Below are 18,635 nucleotides of genomic sequence, written 5' to 3'. Positions count from 1 at the left end.
TAATTAGTGTCGTGTGCAGAGGGCGCGGGCGGCGCGGCCAGCGTCTAGACAGCCTACGCCCGCCTCCCGTGCCTAACTGCCTAACTGCCTACGTGCACCGCAAACGCACCCCTTTGTCACAGACTTCAGTTAGCGCACCTACCTGATGCTACGAACTTAATTCAAATACACTCGTTAAGCTTGATAACCACGGTGACGCAAATACATATGGTTCTATGTCACCTTTATCTTTGCAATCGTCATTATTAGTCATGCGTCTTTATATCAATGTGTATTAGTCACATACCAAGGTTGCAAAAATCGTATCTTGAAACAAAAGTAGTTACCTAATAAGTTTACATAAAAGTATGCTCTACTTCCTAAATGTTTCTTGCCCAGTAAATAGACAGTCATGAATAAAACCTTATTTATTTTTGCTCAAAAAAAGGCAAAAGGATCTTTAACAACTCTATGTTTACAGTTTTATCCCGAGGTATTCATATTACCTACTTAGGTACACTTACCTACCATACTGCCATGTAAAGTGTCTAACAAAACTGTCGGCTTGATACTTGAATACAAAATATAAAAATATAATTTAATCTATCTAACTAATAGAATGCACCTTTACATAAAGTTGCATAGTACCTATAATATTCGCCAGACAAAATAACTGTATCACCGACAGCGCCAAAAAAGTGGTTGCATTTAGCCAAACCACATCACAAAAACTGAATGCAGGCATTTATACCTAAGCATTAGACTGATATGTTTATCTATGACTCATGATATTATTAGGAAAATACGCTAGAAATACCAATATTTTTCCTTTCTGCAAATACTGCACTGAAGGAAAAATATTAAGGAATTGTTTCGAATTCACGTAATTAATATGCTAAATCAATGTCATGCGAATTATAAATAATAGCAACACATTAGTATTCAGAGTGATCAGTAAATTGCGTGCAGTTACTGTACTATACCTATGTTTGTGCTCTTATATTGAACTGGCGTCTAGACGCGGGGGCGGACGTGCCCAAAGGTTAGATAGGTACGACTCGGGCCCTTTCCTTTCACGACCCTTCAGTGCGGCTGTATGCGGAATTAGGTCACACACACAAACCCACATTTTTACTACAGAAACAAGCGTAAGACATCGTGGAAATACAAAGCCGTTTACAAAGACGAACGAAATATTCGTTTAGATTTATTGTACCAACAGACCATTATAATTTTAATCTATGACTGAATGGAAGCAATTAAAATAAATAATACGTATAATGTTAATGTATGCGAATTGATGAATAAATAACAATAAATCCGGTGGCTGAAGATAAGTAGTACAATGAACAGACATCGTCTGACGCGTCTGGAGTCTGACCCGACAGCGCCGCAGACGGTTGTTTCCGCTTACGATTTTATTGACTTTAACTTTAACATAAATATAACCTGGACAACTCGCTTGGGTCAAACACTCAGACCCATTGACTTATTTTATCAGTATAATAAAAGTGTCATAATACGAGAGCCTTTAACAGCCTAGTTATTTGCAAGATCCAAAGATATAGCTCTCTGTACATCCTGGCCATTTTCTGATTAATGTTTGATAATAATAGCTACAATAGGTTTTCCTTAGGAAAAACCTAAATAGCATGAGTTTAAATAATTGGAAATAATTAATTGAATTGAAATTGAAAATAATTGGAATCTTTAGCGACACTTGCTGTTATAATAACTCGGAATAAATTGCCCTAAAAACTCCAGAAAATCTTCCACTATTCGCAGCTATAGGCAGTGTCACCTTGAGTTGTGACATAGGCTATATTTTATCCGGCAACGAGAAGTAGTTTCCGCGGGATGCGGTCGAAGCCACTGGCAGAAGCTAGCATGAACATAAATTGAGGTGAATACACGATAAGGCGTATTTAATTCAAATCGGTTCCGTTCATGCAGTGATTAATAAAGCACTTAATGTTTTGTCTAGATAAAAATATTAACTTCTGTTTGTACTTGCGCTGCGAAACGTTAACTGAAAAATATGTGCAGACTGTTTCTATCACGTATCTGAAGTGTGTAGGTCTAATATGTGTTACTAATAGCGTCTAGACTTCGTTTAACACGAGCTTGATTCTGTGGATATTAACACAGTACCTATGTATACCTACTACACATAGTGCTAACTTTGCTGTAAGGTCACTCAGGTCAGGCCGTCAAATCTGTTTTCGTTCATTTTCTCCGATAGAAGTTTAGTGTTGTTATTGCAACTGATCTATTATTTTAAAATTTTGTTTTTCACTGTCTCTACGTGATTTTAATCTTAATCGGGAGATTGATCGCAACGTTATTATCCGATGGGGCCCTCCCTATTATATTATGCAGTCGAACCCTTGACAGCGATTGTTCCTCTATTTGAAGTTCAATATGACAAAATTGAGATTTCTCGTACTTAGTGGTTAACCAGCTTCTGGATTTGTTTACATGTCTAATATCAAATATACTTAGGTAACAACGCACCCACGCAGTAGGTACTGTCTGGAGAAAATCCTTGTGTGCACTAGGTACATAATATTTGTACGACCTACAGACAGTTCCAGGTCAGGTTATGCGTCATATAGTAAGTTTGTAAACGCATCGTCAGACGCGATACCCGAGAAATATTATTAAAACCATTCTTCCAGCACAACCTAACAATGCATTGTTTGAATAACATCCATGACTTGGCTGATCTTATCAGTCCGTAGGCCAATGACTCAGTCTAGCACTTCGTTAATAAGGAGTTTGTATGAACTACATAACATTCGAGCCTCACTGATGTAGATAAATGGCTTCTACATACCTTCTCATCATTGTCATACCTGGATTCTGGATTCGAAAACCATTCTGAATCAGCCGCATTCTGAAGCGGTCACTGAAACCTGCATAAAAATAAAACCAAAAGGTAGTCATTGTCATTATCTTATCTAGATATAATTCTCTAGGGGGGTTTGTTCAAAAGACTTTAGGCACCTACTGCATTACACATACGTATTTGATTATTGATACTTATGTATTCGGAGGAGTTTTCTACAAACAAATGTACGACACTACTTCTCTCCGCTTACAACATACGCGACATTTAATTAGACTAGAAATAAACAATAATATTCTGAGATGCAGGTGTTCAATAGACTAATTAAACGTTAAGAAGTAATTACATATTTGTGCGTGATAATAACGTAAAATCGTTGAGAGCCGACGATAACATTATCATTGTGCGAGGCGTCTAGACTTTTGAAGTGCCTACTACGCAACAAGTCTACGACATTTACAACATAACTGACATAACATAGCTCTCAATATATCTCCATTTTGTACTTATACCAAAGGCTTTTCATCTTTGGTAACCAGCAATCTAAACTTTTCGGTGACACTTTATGTAGGTAACTTGAAAACCAAAACTAAGCCCATCTATATCTATTAAATTCTTGACCGTTATTTGAAGCTTACTAGTTTGAGATAGGCACCTACGTGTTTTCCGCTTTTATCTCCGTCCTTTTCTACCCCATATCTTGCATCTCTCTCGCACATCGACCAGTTTCACTCCCCACCAGGCAGGAGGCGACGAGTGTTCTCGGCGGCCACAGTTCGTCATTGGCGTCTTGTTTTCCGCCCGAGAAGGTTGGTCTAACCAACCGCTGTAGTATTTCGTTGAAAAATAAACTCAGTGCTCTCGCAGAACACAGGTGAGTTTATAATATTTTATACAATTTGTTAACGGTTTTACCGTTCGATATTCGATTTTGCGAAATCAAGTGTTAATATTTTGTACATCTACCCCTTTTTTGTCACGAGTTTCTTCCGTGTACTTTTTTTTTCAGTAATTTGTTTTCAGAATGCGTGACTTATAAAGCAAATACAGATGCGGTAAATAATAAAGCTACCACAGCCCGTGCACGTGACTATGGAAAAGAAAGCAAGCCCGAAGTTCCTAAGGCACCTGTGGCCCTAGTTCAATCCTGCAAGGCGTTTCAACGGTTTGACAAAAAAGAATGGTGTGAGGTGCGGTCCAACCAGCATCTCCTTAGTTCGGACTGATCACTACCGCACTTGAAGAGGGCTGATGGTGTCAAGAAAGCTTTTCGGCCTTGAAAGACTTGGTACGCTCCCCTCGGACTACCAGTAAGTCTGTTAGCCACCCCCCATGGGGGTCGGCTCATTATCACGGCGTGTGATGGTTTTCGGCCTTGAAAGACTTGGTACGCTCCTTCGGACTGCCAGTAAGTCTGTTAGCCACCCCCGTAGGGGTCGGCTCATTATCTCGGCGTGTGATGCTTTTCGGCCTTGAAAGACTTGGTACGCCCCCTCGGACTGCCAGTAAGTCTGTTAGCCACCCCGTAGGTCGGCTCATTATCTCGGCGTGTGATGCTTTTCGGCCTTGAAAGACTTGGTACGCTCCGCCTAGGACTGCCAGTAGTATGTTAGCCACCCCCGCAGGGTTGGCTCATTTTCACGGACCCGCGCAGGGTACCAATCTTGCATGTTGCGAGACGCAGCATCATTACAAAGTGGGGACCAGTAAGTATACTAGCCACCCCCCACAGGGGTCGTTTCATTATCACGGACCCGCGCAGGGTACCGATCTTGCATTTTGCGAGTCGCAGCATCATTACAAAGCCGGGACCAGTAAGTATACTAGCCACCCCCCGCAGGGGTCGGCTCATTATCACGGACCCTCGCAGGGTACCAATCATGCATGTTGCGGGTCGTACCATCATTGCAATCTACCCTCGCAGGGTGGCTATTTGGATCGACTTTCGAAGAGTCGCCATTATAACCTTCCCTCGAAGGGAAATGGTAATCACACTCACGCTGAATGGCGTGTGACGCAAAACTCTAAAGGCTCCCTTGGGACATCACGAGTAAATTACAATAGGAACCAAGTCAACCAACAGACGAAACAAAACGTCCAGGACCGCAGGCGGACTTTGATGCGTCCAACAAGGCACGTAAGTTATTACTTTCGAGGCGGGTTGCCTAACATTATATCAAGACCAATGGAAAGAAATGGGAGCTCCGCCTTTCTTGTCAAAAATAATAACTGGGTATCGGATACCATTGGCCAAAAGCCACCTTTGATAGATAATGCCAGATTTGACCAGAGAGTCCAAAGAGATGGATGTCGTCATATCCCAAATGATAAAACAAAAAGTTCTATTGATAGCTGCAAATTCTGCCAGCTTTCTTTCCAATATGTTTCTTGTGCCCGAAAGGCGACGGAAAGAACCGTCCAATACTCAATCTCAAGGTTCTCAACAAGTTCATAATTACGGAACCCTTCAGTTTAATCAATGTTTTTTCGGGTGCTAGAGTTTCTTCAGAAAGACGAAAGGCTGTGCAAGTGGATCTCGCCCAGGCTTACTTCTACCTTCCGTTAGCCGAAGGTCACAGACATGTTCTTCGACTAGTATACAGAAGAAGACTGCTTCAGATTACGTGCCTACCATTTGGCTTAAGCACGGCACCCAAGACCTTCGCCACAGTGGCCAATTGGGTGGCTCAAACTTTGAACACTCAAGGGTTACTTATAATTGTGTATCTCGATTTTCTGGTGGCTCACCAAGATATATTCGCCTACTTTGGGATCATTTGCACCACGTTTTGGATGGCAAGTGAATAAATCGCAAGCATTATCAACAAGATAATGACAAAACGCACTACGTGACAAACAGCACGACAAACTTGGAAGACCTGCATAGCTTGATAGGACTTTTAAACTTCGCAAGTTTTTGTTGTCCCATACGGCAGACTGCATTATCGGGCTCTCCTCATTTTCCTCAATGCAGTGTTGAACAGCAATCTATACCTACCCTATTCATGGAACCGTGAGCCAAACGGTGAACAAACCATAAAAAGGGTTCTTATAAGTCACGATTGAAGTAATGATCATATTTTATAAAAATAACTACGAAAGTAATATACTGACAACATTAGAAATTATATTTTAGAACGATGTCTGTGGAACTTATGCAATCTTTTCAAACTTATTTGAAATCAAATATAATAAATGCCGTAAATTGTTTTCTTAATTTTAATTAAATATGTAGTAAATCGTTTACATGTAAAAGGAACCTAGAAGTCTTGACTGTCATACATAGAACCCTACTTAATTGAAGACCACAGATACTAAGAACATTTTACATAAAAATGTGACGTTTTTGTCATCGGTCGGGTTATACCCACCATTTTGAAAAGTGTCATTCTTTGGTTACATTGTGGGCTCACGGCTCGGTGAATGGAGTATAGCAATGTTGAACCTACCAGCAGATGCCTTAGCAGATCTAAAGTGGTGGCTGGTCAGCTGCCACCAAACCTGGATGGCTATGTGTATGTTGTGTATGTTGGATATTCATACGCCACTTCCCTGTCACCTTATAACCACGGAGGCCTCCGATGTAGGATGGGGGCACAACTGAACGGAACGCCCGTAATGGGTTCATGGAACAAGAGAGAAAAAGGCTTTCACTGCGATCTGAAAGAGATGCTTGCCGTATTAACTGGATAATCACGGCGAGTTGCTAAGGAGATCAACAGCCATTTTTCAATGCAAAAATGGAACTGTAGTGTCATATCTAAGAAATCAAGGTGGCACCCGATCAAGGAGCCTACCGAACTTGACGTACAAAGTATTCAGTTATCTCGAGCTGTATCAAATCTATCACGTCGTGAATCATATACCAGCCCTATTCAACAGTCATGCAGACCATCTCTCCCGACACAAACCTCCACCGGAGGGGCATCTTGTATCAGCAGTGGACCTATTTGCCTCGAAGCGAGCCCAGGGATACATAGTTGTGTACTACGTGCCCCTAGATCTGAAGGACCCGAAAGCGGGGTTCCACGATGCCCTTTTTCTCAAGTTTGGACTTACCCTCTAGCATGGGTATTACCGCCACCTTACCTTATACCGTAGGTCCTCAGTCATCTCAATTCAGGAACGGGAGTTAATCTCATAGTAGTTCCTTCGGTGGCACCAGGTATTTTGGCGAGCAGATTTGAAGTCCCGATCATTAGCAGTACCCTGCACACTGATAAACCTCGAGCAGAAACCTATAGACACAGCAACGGGGATACCCCCTGCCAAGGTCAAGGAAATGGGAGGGGGAGGGACAAGGAGTCTCTCCGACTGAAGTCTTCTGGTGGTTAAATTGGGGCGAAAAGTATGAAATTGGATCCTATGAATCCTTGAATCCCTATTTAGACCTATACTTACCCAATTTTTTTTTGCGGACTTACACATAGTAAATAAACTAGCATACAATACTATTTTATTACACAAGTCAGTTATAGCTACACTATGCAATGCAGAAACCACTGGAGAGCTAGGTTCACACGTTCTAGTCGGACACATTTTAAAATCAATAGCGCCGAGCAAACCTGTTCCCCGGGAAGCCGTCCATCTGGAATATTGACCAATTGGTAACCTACTTAAGTGCAGTAAACGTAGACAAGAATAATCCTTTTGCAACTTCCAGGCACACTGCTGCTCTTTCTTTTGCTAGCTTGTTTCGGAAAGGCGAGTCCATGATCTTTCCTTGCTTGCAATAGACCCAGAACATTTCAAAAACAACAAAGATAATTTAATCTTATGGCCAGTCTTTGGCTCTAAGACCGACAGTTCTAGTCATAGGCAGTCGGGTTGTTGTTTGATGGATAATCAGGAAAATATAAATCTAAGTCCAGTGTATTGGGTCAGAAAGACTAAAGCCTTGTTAGAAGATAGACGGACATCGGCTAATTCCTTAAATTTATTTATATCCGTTAGAGGCCAACCAAAGGCAGGCACCCGAACGATGATTGCGGGTGGATTAAGACATTGTTAAAAGAGGCAGGAATAACTACAACCCCAAGAAGCTTCCACTCGGCGGTAGCGTCAAAATATGTGTTGACAATATACCTTTGGACGATATATTAGCCAAGGGTAATTGGCGATCAGGCAATACATTTGCCCATTTTTACAGAAGAGAAAGATACCCACTAAATAGAAGTAGCAAGTTATCTCGATTATTTAATTAATCCAGCTGATTAATGTCTATATTTTGTTACTATTGTTATTAAGAAGTATCGCAATATTTTTGTTAATTACTATTACAAAATGAAATCAATTTTGCTTTTGTTCTTGCATCTCTCTTTTAATTTTTATTACTCATCCTCCGAGCCCTTTCCCAACTATGTTGGGGTCGGCTTCCAGTCTAACAGGATGTAGCTGAGTACCAGTACCAGTACCTAACTTTTATTACATTAGTATTCCAGGACGCAATACACATACTTACATGTGATTACTCGTGTACCTAAGTACCTATTTACATACACAATTTCATTGTGCTTTTGCTCACATTGGCGTCCACTTCCACCAGGCGATAACAAACACGTCTCAAACTAGTAAGCTTCAAATAACGGTCAAGAATTTAATAGCAGCGTTTTACCTGAAATAAAACGCATATTAAATACTTACCTTATTTGAAGCTTACATTTTAATTTCTGCCTGGTGTTTTCGACTCAATGACGAACTGTGGCCGCCGAGAACACTCGTCGCCTCCTGCCTGGTGGGGAGTGAAACTGGTCGATGTGCGAGAGAGATGCAAGATATGGGGTAGAAAAGGACGGAGATAAAAGCGGAAAACACGTAGGTGCCTATCTCAAACTAGTAAGCTTCAAATAAGGTAAGTATTTAATATGCGTTTTATTTCAGGTAAAACGCTGCTATTAATTTTCACTGTGTGGATTTTTTTATGTGTTATCGAGTTAGGTACCAAACTTAAGTTTGTTTTAGGTCCAACTTAGTTTTTCACAGCGAGCGACTCTATTTATTTATACAGTTGAAAAAGTTAAATGATTATAAGAGGCGTATCTTGCGGTGTATCTTACAATATTGTTTACTTTATTTTAAAAGAAAGCGTTGAGAATAAAGTAAGTCGTTCGCATTGCAAACTGTCTGCCCTTCCGTCGCCCTTTGTCTGTCTGTCTAGGCTATCACGATATTCTAGGTATACGCACACTTGCACGCCGTTACACGGACCTTTTGAGTCCACAAACACACTGAACTAAATGTTTAACAAAGTAAATTGCGAATCCATAACATTAATACAAAATTAGATTTAGTCTGCCACCTAAGTACCAATATTGTACGCACCCAAACTGTTAAATAAAATAAAAACTTGTAGGGATCAGATGATTAAGTTCAAAAAACCTATTGATAAACAATGAAATACTTCTCAAGATCATGGAAAATTGGAACACACCGTAAAATATAACGTTTCACTTTGATAATTAGGTTTTCAGGTTTTTTCCCAATTCGGGGCAAGATCATATTTTCAATCAATCAAGCTTTGTTTGTAAACACAGGAGCATAATAATCAAACAAAAAGTATGGGTATCTTCAGAGGTCAAATAAAGGTTCAAATATTCTTATTATAAACTTATTGACTCAAACACATGCTTAATACAACACACATAACAGGTCTTTAATTTTATTAGATAAAATTAATTTGGGACAGGACGTTTAAATTAAAGTCGACCAAGCATAACAATCAGGTTACTAAGCGTTAGTTTAGGGCACCGTAGGTCACATCTTTTGACCTTTTCAGAGCAGGCTTTTCCATTCGCGTAAATGCCGTAGGTAAATAAAAGTAATATGCTTGAGAAAGTTTATAGGCTGTCTGGTCTAGACGTCCCGCCTAACATCGTCTCGCTTGACACTACACAGAACACGTCGGTAGCAAAACTTTGAATTTTGTAATTGACGTCGCTCGCTCTAAAATAAAGCACTGGAGACGTTCCATTACTTACAGTTTAATAACTATGAAATGTAGGTTCAGCATTTAGGTATATAAGATATTTAGAATTTAATGTCCCTACGAGATATGGAGACGAGTAGGTAGGTAGTTAGGAACTTTTATGTACCTAAATTCCTGCTGGAATCAGTCTAAAAGGTTTGTTAGAGCTGTAAGTGATCGAAAAACATCATCAGGAAACCGGGATTCTTGGATTAGAGATGATGAGTATGTTCACATTTAAAACTTTATGGGAGCTTTAAAAAGCTAGTGAAAACATTGTGAACACTATCATATTTTTTATCTATGATATATTTTGAAACAATCCCACCGAATTGTTATAAAACATTTCAACAAAAATTGAATGCGGTGCTCCCCCTTTCCTGTTTGTAGGCATGAACACCAATGGCTGCATAGCGTTGTAGGGGTAACTACTATGTACTAGTTGTTAGGCAAGAAGTTACCAACTGCCGGCTAACAATATCACAAACGTCAGAGCTTCTAAAACAGTTACCTAACTTACGTCTCCGATTGCATGACATCAAAGGATTGAATAAACTTCCTTCACCGTGACTTTTGATTATAAAATTGTTATTAATAATTCCTTTTTATTGCTTGATCGATTCCATTCATCACCAGAGCAACATTCTGCATAGGGAACTCGAAGGGTCGGAGTTTTATCTAGTAGTTTCGAACTCTTGCAAGAATACAGTTGACAAAACGTCCCAAAACGTAGAATTATAAAGAGTTTAATTAAATATGGAGGCCCCAGCACCAGCTCCGGCCAATATAGGTGGTCGCCGCGAGCCTTCTACTGATCCTGTTAAGGCTCAGGGAATATTGTAAGTTTTATCTTAGAAGTTTTCTTTGTGTTAGTCGTAATCTGCCTTAGGTAGGTACTTAAAATGAATAGGCTTACTGTATAATTTCTGAAATCCCTAGGGACTTCGAAAGGGACGCCTACGTATAGTAGGTACCTAATTCAAGTAACCAAGTTAACTATTGAGATGAGCTCCAGCTTGATATGAGTGCAAGGAATTTCAGTTGTTGTTTTTTTAAACTTGAGTTAATTTTGAAAGAATCAGGATTAATAAAACACTGACAAAAAGTTGAGACGATGAAATATCTAAAATTCTCAACGTTAACTTGTAGGTAAGCACGTAATAACATTTAATTTTAAATGTTTCAGGAATTCAGTTATGCGCAAATCGAAATCCGCTGCGAAGCTCTGGCCGCAGAGGTGGTATTTTTATAGCAAAATTAGAGAAATACAAGAAGAAGAAGCTGAGAAAGTCGGTGAGTAGGGAAGCCCTGTGAGGACTTAACAACTTTCTCCGTCGTTCATTCCCTGAGATATAATAGAACCAAATTAAACTTCTGATGATTTTTCACACTGAAAACTTTTACATTTACAAGAGGTTTTTGTTTAAATTCTGTCAGGCATGACTGTGGAAGAATATCGTGCGGCTCTGCAGTCACACAGCAGCCAACTTGAGCCCCAGCAGTACCCAGTGACCGTAGACCCGTCGCCATCTCCTTTACCGCCTACCTCGGCAGGTAATAATTATCTTCAGAAAACATAGTTTTGCTTTTTCATCGAACAACATTACGATAACATCGCGCAGACATCATAAAATATAACTTAGCTAAAAGTTTACAAGTCCTTGGGCACACCAAAGGTGACCGAAACATTGTTACGCCAACGCAAAAAGTTAAAAAGACCACGAAATAGAAAGTCTGGAAATAATTTTAAAAAGAAGTGTTCAAATTGAAATATTTTTCTAAGGCAGTTCATGCAATAGTTTGAAAACTTTTTCCAGCTATGATCGGGCGTCGCGCGCAGTGTCCTCTGGAGCGATTCGGACGTCTGGTGAAAACCGACCGAGATTATCCGCTCCGCCCACCATTAAGACCCGGACAAATTTACGATCCTTACAAGCAGACTGTTGTATTCTTAGGGTGCGTACCCATAGTATTTTAACGGCTTTATGGCTAAACCACGGTTCTCGTAAATAACACATACTGTGCCACAGACCTCTCTCACGCTTCTTGTTATTTGTCTTCTTGGTATTTGTTTGTTGTAGTGTTTTATTTTTATAATCTTCGTGTAGAATAAAAGATTCCTTTATTATTTTTTGAAGATTCCCCACCATAAAAACCTCGCTCGCTATTCAACATTACATGATTTATTTATCGACTTGTTATCTCTCAGGAGCGTGGATGGTGACCCGATATCGTACAAGTTGCCGCCATCCCGGTGTGAGATGACAGACGAGATGTGGGCGCGCCCGCAGCAGCTGACGGTGTCGCCGCTCGGGTGGGACAACTTGGAGCGAATCATGAATGAGACTGAATAACTTCCTTATTTTAATCACAACCACTTAGCTATTTTTTGTGAAAAAGTTTTTATACTAACAATAACTTTTTACAAGCTTTTTTATAATTAATAACTTCTAACCTCCCACAAACATTTTTGTCCAAAATTTTCGACGCTAAAAAATTAGTGCACATTTAAACCTTTAAGACACAACTTTGTATACGATACCTATAGTTCATAATCTTCTTAACCTATATTCTTATGTAAACTTTTTCAAGAACTCTTCCCATTCATTTATACCATACACCCTTCGATTTATAATCGAATATTATTAATTACAGTTATCGATTAAAATGTAACTTCTTTTCTACGTATAAACTAATGTACGCATTCCATAATTAAGTTATAAGCGATTAACAAATAAACAGAAACAGATTAAATATGATAAATGTCATTTATTTCACATCATATGTGTCCATGTCGTTTCGTGGCGGCGATCGGCGGCAACTGTGACACTATGTTCTCTGGTAACACTTCCAGCGTCACAGCCTCATCTGTGTCCAGCCAGTGGAAGTCAGCCAAATACTAGAACAAGTGGTCTTACGTTAAATAGCAGTACTTCAGAAAACACTGTGAAATAAATGAAAGTTGCGTAACATTTGACACATTATGATCTTATATCAAAATGGAAATAATTAGTTCAGGTAGGTCCAAAGTGGGGTTTATTAGGGCCAAAGCTTGCCGGGGCTGCGGGGTTGTTCGAAAGAGTTACCGCCGACCTGGTACATAGAAGGAACATGGTGGGTTTTGGTCAGTGAGATTTTCACGCTGCACACAGCGGGGCAAATCAAATCAAATCAAAAATAATGTATTCAATAATACGACCCACTGACCCAAACTTGCAAGACATCACTTTTTGAACGTCAATAATTTACAAAAGACAGTGCCCAAAACGCCCGGGTAGGGTCATCAGGTGGGTCAAGATATTTTCATGAACAAGTATTTCTATATGCTTATGGCTTTACCTATAGATACATTTCACGTTTACAGAACATGGGATCAGTATTTCCATAATAATAACTTGCATTTGTTTACAGTATGAAAATGTCGTAATACTCTATAATGTGCATATCAATATAGCGTGATGTAATATACTTTTGCGTTCATTGACTTATTTCATGGAATCCATTAGCCTACATTACCATTATTCTATAACTTTCAAGAAATATTTAATGGTAAGGTATTATGTTAATGGATAAGATGGGAACATTAATTGAGACTGATGATGCAAGTTCAACTAAACAGTGACTAAAATAAAAGACTGTGGTAGCCAAAATAATAACACCACAATGAACGTTGATTTATAAAATTTTGCTCACCTTAATGGGTACGATTCTTAGAGCGACGTTCTTACTGCCGGGTTTCGATTTCCTCTTAGCAACGGGTTCTGAAGCCTCCTGAAAATACAAAAGTGGGCTAAATCACAATAAATAACTAACTTGGGATGATGAAAGGGATTACGCTAAGTAAAACTTTAGATACAAGTGATAATCAGTTTAAAAATAATACATGACAAAAATAAAAGATTCCGATGAGTACCTATGTAACATCGAGAAATAGCAATCAAAAACTACTTGAGTACCTCTAGTGTAGTCTCTCTTTTGCAGTTGATATCACTATATCGCGAAGGTCCCTAGGTTCTACCCTAGAACTCATTTATTTTTACGAATGCTGGGTAACCAGTTATTGGCGACTGTGTAGGTCAAAGTTGATAGTGATATTGTTATAGAGGTACATTAGTTGTTTTAATAACTAAAAAAGAAAACTGCGATAAATAAAAGAAGGTCTGTTATCAACAGACCTGTGCAGTTTTCTCCATGATCCACAGTGAGGTTTCGTCCTGGAAGACGACGGCGTCGCGCGACGGGTGCGCGGCGACGCACGACACGGCCGACTTGCGCGACAGCCACGCCGGCGGCAGCGCAGAGCCCGGCCAGCTTGAGAACCGCTTCTCTTGTAGCTCGTATTCTACTATCTGCGAAATAAAATTGAAGACTGAAAATATCGTAGGTATATGGAACAATATTTTATGTTTAACCGATGTCAAAAACAGAAGTTGTGGTTGTTGTGGCTATTTGCTTTTCATTATTTTTTTTATGATGACTGATAAAGAAATTGCATAACTTACCTTCTGATCAACATACGTCACGATGAGGTTTTCTTGTTGGCTGTCCACAGTCAAAGCTGATGGCACACATTGATATTTCGGTAAACTGACGTAGAATTCAAACTTTTTAGCGTTTTGTGTCCAAACGGCTATGGAGCCCTGAGTGTCGGCTACGACCAAATATACAACGCCATTTGGACTTCTTTTTGAAATGAAGAGATGTAATAGTGTCTTTCCTTTTAAATCTGCAACGAAAACATAAATAGATTAGAATATTATTTTATTTTATTTGTTATTGACACAAAAGTAGATCATATTGTAAAGAAGATGTTGAGTATGAATGAACAAAAAAAGGGTCTATCGAAGAAACGATGGATGGATTGTATAAAAGATAACCCACATTTATCTAAAGTAATAGTCTGCACGGGCGTAGCTCCAGCTTCCGTATCAACTTGCAAGACATGTAGGACGCCAGCGGAGTGCACGAGCAACATGTTGGAGTCTTCAGTGAAAGCCACGCGTTCGCAACCACCGGCCGGCAGACCGTTGATCAGAACTTTAGATAAAGATACGTTTGACTGCTCATCATCCTGTAAATATGGGATATTTGATTGAACTTTTAAAGCCCAGTAACGGGAATTATATATCTTGGTGTTTTTAAAACACAGGAAACACTTTATACTTATAGTAAGTTCAACTCAGTCGTGCGCGCGGCCCTATGTGTGGGTAACCCTTGTACATATACAGTGACTTTGTGTGCGTGACAAGAGGTACAGTCGGGTACAAATACAGTTATTTAGGGGTTGTATACGGCTGTTTAAAGTACAGTTATTACGTAATTTAGTTTATTTATTTATAATGATTCTGTATCGCTACTTGAAAAATCAAATGATGAATTTTCGGTTTCGCTACTTTCACCAATGTTAATTATAAATTCTGACTCCATGTCAAAATGTCTATAGTATCCTTCTTTTTTCTTTTGTACATGTCGACAAGTATTACCCAACATCCCTTCATCAATTTGACTTAAACGTTCATTTATGAGTTTCATTATTTCCATCTTATTTTGGTCGACATTATGCGAAGCAATATAATTTTTTTAAATTCCCCACACATTTTGTTTCCATTATTATACTAAATTATAGGTCTTTTTACATTCTTAGTCCACACATTTATTTATTGTCCGCGTACCCCGAGCTAGAAAATATGTAAGGAGTATTTAATTCATCTTAGATATTTCACTTCATTTATTTCTTAGATACTGTCAATGTCAATGTGAAAAGCCGTATGAGAAAATAATGATAAACTGTAAAATGTAATAATAAAAAGCTTTGAATGTTGTTTCATTTTTTTGAAACGCTACCTGACTCCTTAAAACATTTTCTCCGTGAAGAACTAGACATTTTCGTAAACGACTGTACCCATAACAAAAAACAATGAGAACACGTCATGTTCGGACGACGTCACTGTCACACGAATGAAAGTTGTATATTTACAAGCCGACGCACACATAGGGCCGCGCGCAAATCTGAGTTGAACTATCTATATCAACTTATGGAATGCCATTCAAGCTATCAAACATAGTTATCCAACTGATATTATAAACCGAAAGTCCGTTTGTTTGCTACGCTTTTACGCAAAAACTACTTAACCGATCATCATGAAACTTTGTACACATATTCTTGGTGGTATAAATGAACTAGGATATGAATGAACATAGGATACTTTTTATCAGCAAACCACGCGGTTGAAGCCGCGGACGGAAGGTAGTAGGATATAAATACTCATCATCAGTGTAATAATTAAAATCATGGTGACTTACAGTTTCCAATTTAAACAGCCTGATATCAGTAGCTGTAGAATAAACAACTAGTTCCCCAGTGGGTGACAGCTGACAGCAGCGTATCTGCTTCTTTCCTTTAGTTTGTACAGACAGAAGTTTCACAGGCTTGTCTGTTAGTCTCAAACTCTGTTTCTGTGTATTTTCTGCCTTCGCTTTGTTGATTATGTCAATTGTTGAGTCTTGTTCCAGGTCATTGTTTTCTGTTTGGCTGTCTATTTGACTGTCTAGTTCAGTGTTAATGTTTGTGACCAACACATTACCACTGTTGTTGGTTGCATAAGAACCAAGTTTCCATACTTCCAGAAGATTGCTGTACCTGGAAAATTTAGAAAGTACATTATGTATCCATCATCCTCCATCAATTTCTCAAAGTTCAAACAAAAATTAAATTTATACTTCAGATCCTTGTATAATTACCTTAAGAGAAGCAGTTTCTTTCGACTGCAAATTGAAGACCTTGGAGCTGGTATCATAGGTGGCAACCTCATTACCCATTTCGGAGGATAGCTTGAGAATGTGAGGTAGCCATCAACACCAATTGAGATTAATTTCTCGCCATGGATGACTAGTCCTCTGAAATTTTAATTATTAAGTTAGACATGATGTGACCACATTTCTGAATAGAGCGGTGTATAACATATTTTGCTTGCAATAAAAATGCATGCAGTAAGAAACCTAGATTTAATGCATGGTGACTTCTTGACTAATTCAAGAGAGAATAGTCTTTCTTTATATCAAGAGAGACTATTCTTTCTATATTTATACATTAAGTTTACCTGACGTCATGTTCATGAATATTTCTCTGCACATTCTTGACCCACTGAGCCTCTGACTGTTTCCCAGAGTTCTTGTTAACTTTAATAAAGTTCATGATGACAGGGTCCACTCCACTGCAGAACAGACTCTTCTCATCATCAGACACAGCTATTGACAATATGTCTGCTTTGTGTGTTGAGTAGGATTCAATCTGGAAGTATAGAAGCAGTTGTAGAAACAAATGAAGAGCTTGTGGCTGAGTCAAAGCTGCATGGGTCATTTTATCATAAAGTAAAGCATGCCTGACAGTCTGTGCACGGATGGCATTCTTATCATGACAAATTCTTCCAATGTGCTAAGAAAATGTTTAAATCTTTTTGACTCAAAACCCTTATTAGCTTAAAATTAAAATAATGCTCTCATTGATACTATCTATTTATACAACAAATGTGAAGGTTTTACCTGATCCCCAAGAGTACCATCCCAAAAGATCAGTCTACCCAGACTGTCACCAGACACAATGGTATTGTCTGAGAGTATGCCCAGACACCACACTATAACTTCTCTTCCTCTGCGAGTCACTGACATGCGGCTTATGGCATGACCTGTTGCCACATTCCACACCCTTATTGTATTTATTGATCCTGAAATATGGCAAAAGAATTAAGCCTAGTATGCATTACAAGTGTTTAGGAGCTATGATATGGGTTAAAAGTATGGTAAAACCGGTAATATGAGAAGTCTTTAGTAACACATTGAAGGGGATGTGCAAAATTGATTAGACATCAATGAACCTAAGGTAAGGGTAAGGTTCAATTTAAGTGCGACCATTGACATCGTATTCTTACCTGTGACAAGCACATTTCCTGTGTTGTTGAATTTGCAGCATAAGATCCTGCCTTCTTGTTTGTCAAATAACTTGTTGTAAGTAATCTCGTCATTCTCGACACTGTACAGGTTCACATACCCTTGCTCAGTACCCACTGCTACCAATGTATTATCTGGATTCACGTCCAGACACCAAGCTGCATAGCCAGTCAGTAACACCGTAGTCTTCAGGCATAGCTTATCTAAGTCCCACTCAATCAATGCTCCCCCGAGACCAGTCGACAACAATCTGTCATTCACCCAGCCAAGTGCTTCTACAGAACCATTCTCCACACCAGGAATGAACTTGATGAGATACGGCGCGTAACTCAAGTCCCATATCTCGATGGAAGCATCTCCTCTAAAATAACAATATTAATTAATAGATTAATGAACTATTTCGCATGGTAAACATTGTTTAATTTTGTTTACAAGAAGTTACCTAGCCACAGCAATGTGTTTACTTGTTTTATTGAATGATACACAATTTATAGGTTGTGGTTTTGCATTGTAGTAACGAACTCTATGTACTTTACTTGCCATCGCGAGTTTTTTGTACTTAAAAAGTAGATAAAAGCTATTTTAAATCACATGTATTATAAGTACAACATAACCTCTGTGAAAATAACACATTGATATGACAGAATTGACAGATGACAGTCAATGACAAAGTCAAAAAAATACTTGCCAATAAAAAAAGTGTATTATATGCTGTCTAGCCTGCAAGCCAAAGAGTAAAGTAATATATAGGGTGCAAGCCCCGTATCCGTATCTCTAGACATTGTTTATATTTATTAAAATAATGTTAATCAATAACCATCTATGATATAACGATGTATGCTACCAGAAATAGTAATTCAACATTAATTGCTCTGTTTTGTTTGTCAGGCATAGATC

At 38.9% G+C, this 18,635-nt stretch overlaps 2 protein-coding genes across 2 annotated transcripts in view; one reads left to right on the top strand and one right to left on the bottom strand.

The window, feature by feature from the left end:
- The window catches only part of LOC110370133 (uncharacterized), a 45,173-nt gene extending 32,734 nt beyond the window's left edge, over positions 1-12,439 (top strand). The window contains exons 2-5 of the mRNA XM_049850778.2: positions 10,978-11,084; positions 11,229-11,345; positions 11,609-11,747; positions 12,001-12,439. Coding sequence (XP_049706735.2) covers positions 10,978-11,084; positions 11,229-11,345; positions 11,609-11,747; positions 12,001-12,145 — 508 coding nt within the window. The 3' untranslated portion in view covers positions 12,146-12,439. The remainder of the gene's footprint in view (positions 1-10,977; positions 11,085-11,228; positions 11,346-11,608; positions 11,748-12,000) is intronic.
- A 106-nt stretch (positions 12,440-12,545) lies between these two features.
- Positions 12,546-18,385, bottom strand: L(3)72dn (lethal (3) 72Dn). The gene is made up of 11 exons (XM_021325862.3): positions 18,181-18,385; positions 17,720-18,099; positions 17,334-17,515; positions 16,892-17,082; positions 16,533-16,688; positions 16,095-16,431; positions 14,673-14,862; positions 14,294-14,517; positions 13,967-14,140; positions 13,485-13,562; positions 12,546-12,690 (listed from the first exon to the last, which is right to left on the bottom strand). The coding sequence occupies exons 1-11, from the start codon at positions 18,279-18,281 to the stop codon at positions 12,571-12,573; spliced, it is 2,133 nt and encodes a 710-aa protein (XP_021181537.3). The 5' UTR covers positions 18,282-18,385; the 3' UTR covers positions 12,546-12,570.
- Positions 18,386-18,635: the final 250 nt, after the last annotated feature.

The sequence above is a fragment of the Helicoverpa armigera genome, chromosome 11, assembly GCF_030705265.1.
Source record: "Helicoverpa armigera isolate CAAS_96S chromosome 11, ASM3070526v1, whole genome shotgun sequence".
Lineage (NCBI taxonomy): Eukaryota > Metazoa > Arthropoda > Insecta > Lepidoptera > Noctuidae > Helicoverpa > Helicoverpa armigera.
The sequence above is the reverse complement of the archived record's forward strand: the minus strand, read 5'-3'. Positions and strand labels throughout refer to the sequence as shown.